General features: G+C 37.9%; 1 protein-coding gene across 1 annotated transcript; it reads left to right on the forward strand.

Annotated features, from left to right (window-relative positions):
- The first annotated feature begins 3,514 nt into the window (after positions 1–3,514).
- LOC117415405 (DELTA-stichotoxin-Hcr4a-like) lies at positions 3,515–6,930 on the forward strand. The gene is made up of 3 exons (XM_034910271.2): positions 3,515–3,650; positions 3,783–3,919; positions 6,086–6,930. The coding sequence occupies exons 2-3, from the start codon at positions 3,804–3,806 to the stop codon at positions 6,507–6,509; spliced, it is 540 nt and encodes a 179-aa protein (XP_034766162.2). The 5' UTR covers positions 3,515–3,650; positions 3,783–3,803; the 3' UTR covers positions 6,510–6,930.
- The last annotated feature ends 2,878 nt before the right edge of the window (positions 6,931–9,808 follow it).

The raw sequence follows: 9,808 nt of genomic DNA on the forward strand, positions 1-9,808 counted from the left end.
AGTAGGTCCCAGCTGCAGCAGTGCAGTCGCTGTGCAGTCCAGCTGAGGGAGGTTTTTGTACAAGTGTGTAGCACTGTGTGAACACCCAGCTACTGCTGGGGTAGTGTTGACTCTGACAATAGTAATCTCCTGCATCTTCAGCCTGGACTCCACTGATGGTCAGAGTGAAGTCAGTCCCAGATCCACTGCCACTGAAACGAGTTGAGATCCCAGACTGAAGGGTACTTGCATGATAGATCAGGAGTTTGGGAGCGTCTCCAGGTTTCTGTTGGTACCAAGCTAGGCGTTGGTAATTGTTATAAGTGTACACTGCGGTGCTGGTTTTACAGCTCAGAGCGACTGTGTCTCCTGGGAGAACAGATTTCACTGCTGGAGTCTGAGTCACAGTAATCTGTCCACTGGATTCTGTAAATAAAATATAATGTGGAAAATTATAATAAACAAGTGAATTGAATTATAAAAAAACACATATTAAATGTCAAGCATTTTTCAGTTTCATTTCAACACTTGTACTGTATATTTAGAAATGTCCCACAAATAGATTTTTTAAATGCATTTTTCTAAATGATTCTTACCCTGAGTGCAGATGACAAGTGCCCAGATGAAGATGATGATAAAAGTCATTGTTGTTGTGGATTCTGTTGCCATGAAGGGCAGCTCTCAATCGTGAAGTGTTAAACTCACAGGGCTATAAACACTCCCAGAGCACTGAAGCATGTGCTGCCAATGCAAAGTGTCTTTTCTATGCAAATTGTCTTCCTTGGCACAGCAGCCACTTCTAGCCAAGCAGTGCTCTTAAGATTAAACTCATTTTCAGCTGATGCAGTTTCTTTGCTTTTCAGAAAAAAGCAAGTTTTTTCTTGCAAGTAAAAAGAGAAAAAAATAGCTCATAGTTTTTTTTTGTGCTGAGTTTGTACAAGCACAGCTATTTCTCTCTCTTCTCCCTTCTCTCAAACAATTCATCTTAGCCACAGCTGTGATTATGTAGCTTTGTTACACAGTATAAATAATTATTAATTGTAAAATATTAAAATCAGAGCTGCAGGTTAACAGATCCATCATACACTTTGTGAATTCAAATCCATTCAAGAAGCAAACATTTTGATTTTGCACATTGCTAATGTTGAGTGAAAAGTTTCCAGTTTTTTTTCCTGTGGACCCCCTGGACTGTCTCTGAGGACCCCAGGTTAAGAATAGGGGTTCTGATTTTAGGGTTTTGCTCGATTTAACCCGATTTCTCCCCCGAAAGTTTATCTCTGCATTAGGGTTAAAACATGAAACCTCCCTGAATAGGCAGGACTGTATATGAATAAACGCATGCTCAGGTGTCTGTTATTATTGTCTTAATTAAGTGTCTTATTTTTAATTATTAAAAAATCTACCCGAATTCACCTTATTTATTCATTAAATAAAAAAAAAAACATTCACCCGAATTTAGAAAAATATTTCACCTGAAAATCAGAGCCCCCCACTGCTCTGGATTAAAGAGAATCATTTTATTACTCTCTCTCTCTCCCTCTTGTGGTCAGAGATTGTAGTGCAGTCTGTGCCTCTTGTTGTGGAATTGCAATAGGAATCCCTTCCCATGCTGTTGGAATGACATGCTGTATCAATCCATCAATCAATCTTTATTTGATATAGCGCACTTCACAATACATCGTCTCAAGGCAGTGTGTAACAAAGTGTAACAAAACAGTCATTTTTGTTTAGTAATAAATAAATAAATGAATAAATAAATAAAAACAGCCAATAATCATACAGGCAATAACAGATAATAAAAATATTCAATATAGAGATAAATTAAAATGCAGTACTGTACAGACAATAATTAATATTAAGATGTGAATGATAGATTATAAAAGTGTGTCTTTAATCGGGTTTTAGAAACTGCAACAGTTGGAGCCTCCCTTACAGAAACAGGCCGTCGATTCCATAGTTCAGGGGCCCTAAAACCAAATGCTCTAGCACCTGTGTTCTTCTTAAAAATTTGAGAGACAGTCCTGGGATCGCAGTGGTCATCTAGGTATATATGGGATCAAAATATCATTTAGAGAGGAGGGAGCCAAACCGTTTAATGCTTTGTAAGTAATAAGCATGACCTTAAAATCCCCCCTGACCCTTACAGGAAGCCAGTGCAGGGCTGCCAATACCAGTGTAATGTGGTCATGTCTTCTACTTCCTGTTCAAACCCTGGCAGCAGGGTTTTGCACAAGCTGCAGTCGGGATAACACAGATCTGGGAATACCAGAGAAAAGAGCATTGCAATAATCTAGTCTGGATGTTATGAAAGCATGCATCACACTCTCTGCATCTTCCATGGAAAGAAAGCGCCTTAGCTTAGCAATATTTCTCAAATGAAAAGGACACTTCAGTTAATTTTTCTAATATGAGGTTCGAATGAGAGATATGGGTCAAAACTTACACCCAGCTCGGCCAATTATGCGCCGTCCGGAAGGGGAGGGCTCGAGTCGGCTGGGTAATCCTTGTCTCACCGCGCACCAGCGCCTCCTGTGGGTGGTCGGGCGCCTGCGAGCCGGCTGTGCTGTCACCGGACTGCGTTGTCCTCCGACGCGATAGGTCTGCTTGCTTAGCTGTGGGCTTGCAGTGTGAAAAATAGAGGTCAGCTTGACAGAGCATGAGTCACTGCGGGGGTTGCAGCGGTGAGACAGGATCTTCAGAAAACAAAAGGATATTCCAAATTGGGAGAAAAATGGGAGTAAAAATAATTGCTGATTTAGAATTTTTTTTTAAATGTCACACTCAGATTTTTCACTTCAGATCTCAACTATAATGGAAAGCTGTCAACTTCAAAAACATATGAATTTGTATTGTTTAATTGATTTTTTGATCCCAATAACATTACCTCAGAATTCAGAGTTCAACAACAGATAGTTTCTTGACATCCATTGCCCAATGTCGGCAAGACAGATAGTAAGGATATTTACAATTGAGGTGTCACCTTGTTTAAGGGATGAATATAATTGAGTATCATCTGAATTGCAATAAAAATTGACGCCATATCTACAAATAACATCACCCAAATCTGTAACCTCTATGCTGACACACAGTGATGTTAGTCTGTAGGAATAACTGGGGTGTGGGACAGACAGCTTACATCAACTCTCAGAGAGGAGAGCAAGGGGAGAATCATTGTGTTTAAAATGCTGGCCTGATAAAGGGACATTTTAACATTCTTTAATATTCACTGGCAGGGGTGGTGTAGTAGGGGAAGCCCTGCACTCAGTGTAAAATGACTGATGACTCCACTCGATAGCAGTTCAAGAAGCTTTATTACAATGCACACAAGGGAAGAGCAGCAGTGAGAGCAACTCACTCTCTCTTGGTTATTGACAAGGTAGCACAATATTTATACACTACTAGTGTAGCAACAATAGGCAGATTAACACATCAGCATGGTTATAGAACTTTCTCGAGGATGAAGATCTCCTTATAAGGGGGTTGTTTATTAGTTAGGAAGTAGACATAACAACGCCCTAACCACATCCCTTTTTATCTTTTGAGAAACACATTTCAAGCAATTATCAAAACCCAAACAGTCATCTCGTACTAGAACATACTGTGTTACACAACATCACACGATTCTCTTTAACCCGGTAGATGCCAGCCTGGGTGGTGGCTGCCTCTTCAGGGTATATATAGATATCTATATCTATATCTATATATATATATATATATCTATATATATATATATATATATATATATATATAAAAATAAACTAATAATATATAAGCTAATAAACTTGCATTTGTTTGAATTTTAGCACGAGTGATGCAGTGTGAAGATGGCAGCTGGATCTAGAGCCGTAACAGCAGAGGAAATCTCCAGAAATATACAGACAAACAGAAATATTACCATTTCAATTGAAAACAACTGTGATTTCTCTCTAACAAACCCAAGGTAAGTGACCATAATCCTACTTTTTCTTGACACCGAAGGCTGTTTGGCATTTTTTTTTTATTTCACTGAAGAATTATTTTTATATAAATACAGAATTTTTAAAAAGCTGTTCTGCAGGGAATCCAAATGGAGTTATTTGTCATTATCAGTCCTATAATTACACAGAATAAATAACATTGCCTGCTTTGAAAATGAAAACAGTCTATTCTTGGTAATGCATTCATTTGATACACAGTGGGATATATGCATGGATTATTTAGAATTGAACAACTCTTTCTCAGAAGTACACAAAAATGATACAAAACCAAACACTAACAAACCAAAAAAACAACATTAAACTATACTATATCTGCACTGTAAGCTTTTGCTTAAGAAGTTCTGTTAGCAAATTGGAAAACCTGAGGGTTTCTCTCTGTTAAAACTTAAGAACATGTACGAGTGAGAGGAAGCTATTCAGCACATATACAGGCGTCCAGTTCCTAGTAGCTGATAGATTTCAAAACTTTGTCGAATTGGGTCTTGAAGGATCCAAGTGATTCAGCATCAACAACGACCACCAGTACAGGGAACCTGGATTCTGAGCTGCACTTAAAAGTATTAGTTAGTGTTAACTTTGTCAACTTCTTTTAAGATTTTACAGACTTCTGCCCCTCTCCTAATTCTTCTTTGTTCCAGGCTAAATAGATTCAGTTCTTTCAGCCTGTTTTCAAGGCTCATTCCTCTAAGCCATGCTGGGATTAGTCTGCTTCTCTTCACTGGACTCTCTCCAGGGCCACAGTGTCCCTCTGGTACTGTGGTGACCACAACTGGACACAGTCCTCTAAGTGAAAGCTCACTAGTGCATTATACAACCAAATCATAACCTCCTTTGAGTTAGTCATGAGTCACATTTTGTAAAGCTGTCATCTACAATAATATCCATGTAGATGAAATCTAAAGACTTCAGCCTTTGGAGTGATGTATTGGATTAGCAAACAACTGAATTTTATAATGATGTGAGAGCACACAAAGTTACACACCTGTATTAATTTCACCTATTGCCAGCATGGTATGTACACAGATACCATTTTTATAGGACTATTAAAGCACTTTGCATTTGGTTTTACTGAGTTTCATCACAATCAGGCCCATATAGTAGATTTAATTCAATCCTGCTAGATTAGCCAGCTGCAGTTTCATTTTTATTGCATTATTTAAAATAAATATGCTATATATTGAAACACATACATGTACTGCAACACAAAGACTGGGTTCCCATAGACATGGCTGTATTGGGCTCTGCATTGCTTCATTCTCTCAGGCTCCTGATTTGATTTGGTAGGATGATATGCAAACTGTGAATCTACAAACCAATCCTGAATCGTTCTGTCCATCTATCCAATAGAATTGCGGATTGCATCTGTCCCCAGGTCCTACAGCACTTCATCAGTCAGTTCTCTATTAAACCTGGAATCGAATGGCCCACCAGTACCTATGTTATGAGCAGGCATTGCTGCAACATACCCTGGAAATGTTGTTACAGTTTAGCCAATCTAATCTAATCAGTCCTATTTAATACAAGGATACTCAGGGCAGCAGTGTGGAGCAGTGGTTAGGGCTCTGGACTCTTGACCGGAGGGTCGTGGGCTCAATCCCAGGTGGGGGGGACACAGCTGCTGTACCCTTGAGCAAGGTACTTTACCTAGATTGCTCCAGTAAGTATAAATGGGTAATTGTATGTAAAAATAATGTGATATCTTGTAACAATTGTAAGTTGCCGTCTGCTAAGAAATAAATAATAATAATAGTAACAAGGCAGTTAATGTTTATAGTCAATGGTACCCATAATATTCCAGCTGCTTTATGCATGGATTACATTGCTTAAATAAAAATAAAGTGCCAGTTATAACAAATTAAAGTTCAAAAACAAGGAAACATCAGGTAACTAATAGACATCCAGCAAATCCAATCATTGCTTGTATCTTTGCTGGCACAGTTACTGTAAACAGCTTGGCCCATTCTTCCTGCCCATTCAGAAATGACTGTTACAGAATGTATCTTTGTTAGGAGCTCAGGGTTCCCCAGTAAACAGGGACAGGTACACAGGTACTCTAGCAGTACAGATCTTGGCTTGCTAGATACAGGTCCCTTGTATGATCATTGTAATGATGTTCTTTTTTTCATCAGGATTTACACTTTCAGTGGATATAATTTAAATCCTCCTCAGCCAACCATCAAAAAAGAATCCACGGCCGTGTGTTCCTTCAGCAAAACCAGTTATACAGCACGTGGAAGTGTGGGCGTCTTAACCTACGATGTCATCAAGAACAATGATCCTGTCGAATGCATTGCCATGATGTTTTCTGTACCATTTGATTACAATTGGTATAAAAACTGGTTCGCTATAGGGTCCTTTAGTGTTGGAAAAACCTGTGATCATGCCTTATACAATCAAATGTATCACAAGGGGGAGGATGGTTTCATCAGAAGACAAGCAACAGATGGGATCATAGAGTTTACTGGGAAAGCTGTTGTAATAAAAGCCACAATGTCTGCCGCCGGCAGGTCAATAATGAAAATTGAAGTGTGGAACAAACGTACATGTGCTTGAGACATACTGTGCTTGCTTTTCATTGACTGCCTGATATTTGCATGCATGAAATCATTCTACTCATCTATTGTGAAACAGTCATATAGTGAGCACTAGATGCATTATACTTTTTATACTGTATAAAAGCATTTATCAACATGTATAACAAACTATGGATTGTGTTGCAGCTGTTGATATAAATGAACACTGTACTGTATGGACACTTCTAGCCTGTCAGCTTTTGGAGAGCTTGAGGTGAGATGGTATGTGTTTTTCTCTGTCCAATCTCAATTAGCAAACTCAATAAAAGGTATTTTTCTTCCAAAGAGATGAAGCTTAAACTGACTGAAACACTTGAACAATGTATATGAATTTGCTATTTAACTGCTAACCCTATTTCCATGAACAGTTCTTACTTATTAAACTTGCATTAATAAAGTGATTTGTTTGTTTCATTGTTTCATTGCATACAGCTGGAGGGGTAGGGAATTACCTTTGGAAAAGTATAAGTGAAATGTATAGAAATCAACATGTTTGCAGTTCAAATCTATGGAAGGGATTTAAAGTTTGATATTGAGTAATTTGTTACTAAGTAATAAGGGGAAGTCCAGTTCTGCAAAATGAAAGCAGGTTGCTTGGCAATGGCTGCCTCGGCTGACTGTATGAAATGCATGTGATTAAAGGTGTGAGCAATGCAGGTGAAAAAAGCAAGCTGGGGTCAAGAAGGAAAGAACAGGAGTGACCAGAATACTGCAGTCAACTAATCAGTAAGAGAAACAGGTTAAAAAGCACGCAGGCTGTGCGATAGCTGGGTATACATTATTATTATTATTATTATTATTATTATTATAAGGTAACTTGCAGGTGTTACAGGGCAGTAATGTACTCAGGTCAGGCAAAAGAAAAGAACGTACATGCAACACAAAATGATGAGAATTATACAACTGCTGAAAGTATGTCACTTTTGCATTCAATGCCACTTTGTGAATCTTGCATTCATTCTAATTCATTGACAGAATGACTGGTTGAATAATTCAACAAGATATAAAGAGCCATGGGAACATTACAATTGAAATCAGAGGTGATCTGAACTGCCCACCAGAAACTTAAACTCGGCACATATACTGTTTTTTTTTTTCTTCTAAACTCAGTGACTGAGGCTGGCGGTTGTCATGCTGCTGAAGTATAAATTTGATAAATGACAGGAATTTTAAATATTTTATTTATTCAGCCGATAATCACGATTATCGTAATACTTCACAGATGATAATCGACAGCTGAATATGTTATTATCGTCCAACCCGACTCTACAGTCATGACTGTGTGACGTTGTCATGCGAATACATCATGAAACAGCAAAAGGGCGTCCTTATGGCAGCTTGACTTTAAGGGCAGGGTCAATCGCTTTCTGTAAAAACCCATGTAAACCGGAGCAGGAAGCGTGCTTGTGGCTCACAAGGTTTCAGCAGTCAAGATCCCGTTCTTCTGACTTAATATCACGTAATCTCCAGCAGAAAGACCGTACAAAACACACACACAAAATGTACATTTATGGACTACTTTAACACTAAAACCACTGATGGCAGTCATTATCATGGTACATTTTAAACATAATAAAGTTTACAAACGAGAGGAGGCCATTCAGCCCATCTTGCTCGTTTGGTTGTTAGTAGCTTATTGATCCCAGAATCTCATCAAGCAGCTTCTTGAAGGATCCCAGGGTGTCAGCTTCAACAACATTACTGGGGAGTTGGTTCCAGACCCTCACAATTCTATGTGTAAAAAAGTGCCTCCTATTTTCTGTTCTGAATGCCCCTTTATCTAATCTCCATTTGTGACCCCTGGTCTTTGCTTCTTTTTTCAGGTCAAAAAAGTCCCCTGGGTCGACATTGTCTATACATTTTAGGATTTTGAATGTTTGAATCAGATCACCGCGTAGTCTTCTTTGTTCAAGACTGAATAGATTCAATTCTTTTAGCCTGTCTGCATACGACATGCCTTTTAAACCCGGGATAATTCTGGTTGCTCTTCTTTGCACTCTTTCTAGAGCATCAATATCAATTTTTGTAACGAGGTGACCAGAACTGAACACAATATTCTAGGTGAGGTCTTACTAATGCATTGTAAAGTTTTAACATTACTTCCCTTATTTAATTTCAACACTTCTCACAATATATCCGAGCATCTTGTTGGCCGTTGACCTCATCAATATTAAAATGAAAAGACAAACTATAGGATACAACTCAAAAGTTTTATTCAAGCACATCATATCAAACATCTGCACAGCCGAAATGCTGTATTTAAATGAACAATTAAACATAAAATGGTTTATTTTCTAACTTGCCACATATAAAGCACTAGTTACTTAAAAAAAATGAAAAACTATAATAAAATAAATATTTCAAAATAAACTAGTGTGTAAACAGGTATATGCACTACATAATTGTAAAAACAAAAGTAGTTTTTAATCTAAAACAAAAGTAACATGTGATTTATCTTGTGTGTCACTTGCAGCACAGAATCCAGGTTGAGCTGCTGCAGCTTTGCAGTTTTTTGATCGAAATGTTTCTGCCGAAGTGCTGTGACTAGCTTCAAGATGAAATCTCTCCTACCTTGTACAAAAAGATGAATTGATGACAGCCATGTCCACTAGAGATAACAGCTTGTGTGTGTATATATATATATATATATATATATATATATGCACCACTCAGGTTCGTTGCCCCGTTAAACTCTGACCCAGGACACATTTTTTCTTTAATAAAAACCAAACACAAAAACAAAACGAACACATAGCTCCTTCAGAGCGCTTACTACACAGTATGCTGGTCCCTGACTAGCTTGCAGGACGGCTATGCCGTTTACCTGGCATACACAAAAACAAACCACACAGTTTTAACACAAGACTTACTTTTCCAGTTGACTGCTTGGACACAGAACACACCACCCGTCTCCTTCTACACAGCAGCCCTGAGCAGACTGACTGCACCTCTTAAATACCCCGCACCTGGTCCTAATTTACAATCACTACCAGGTGCAGGGGATAATTAACTATAAAACAATTAAATTAAACAATTAAACAAACAAATGTGCCTACGCACATGTTTTTTCTGCAGGGAGGATTTAACCCACTCCCTGCTGTGTTACAATATATATATATATATATATATATATATATATATATATATATATATATATATATATATATATATAAAGAAATTGAATATTGTAGGTTATATTCAAAATAGAAACATGTATTGTAAAAGGCAGTTCTAGTGTTAATGAAATGTAACTTTTAGATGTTCCACAAACACACAAAT

Source organism: Acipenser ruthenus, chromosome 32 (genome assembly GCF_902713425.1).
Source record: "Acipenser ruthenus chromosome 32, fAciRut3.2 maternal haplotype, whole genome shotgun sequence".
Taxonomy (NCBI): Eukaryota; Metazoa; Chordata; class Actinopteri; order Acipenseriformes; family Acipenseridae; genus Acipenser; species Acipenser ruthenus.

Excerpts from the sequence above, each read along its gene's own strand:
- LOC117415405 (XM_034910271.2), top strand. The coding sequence starts at position 3,804 with ATGGCAGCTGGATCTAGAGCCGTAACAGCAGAGGAAATCTCCAGAAAT. Across the intron at positions 3,920-6,085 it reads TTCTCTCTAACAAACCCAAG|GATTTACACTTTCAGTGGAT; the intron begins GTAAGTGACCAT and ends TTTTTTCATCAG.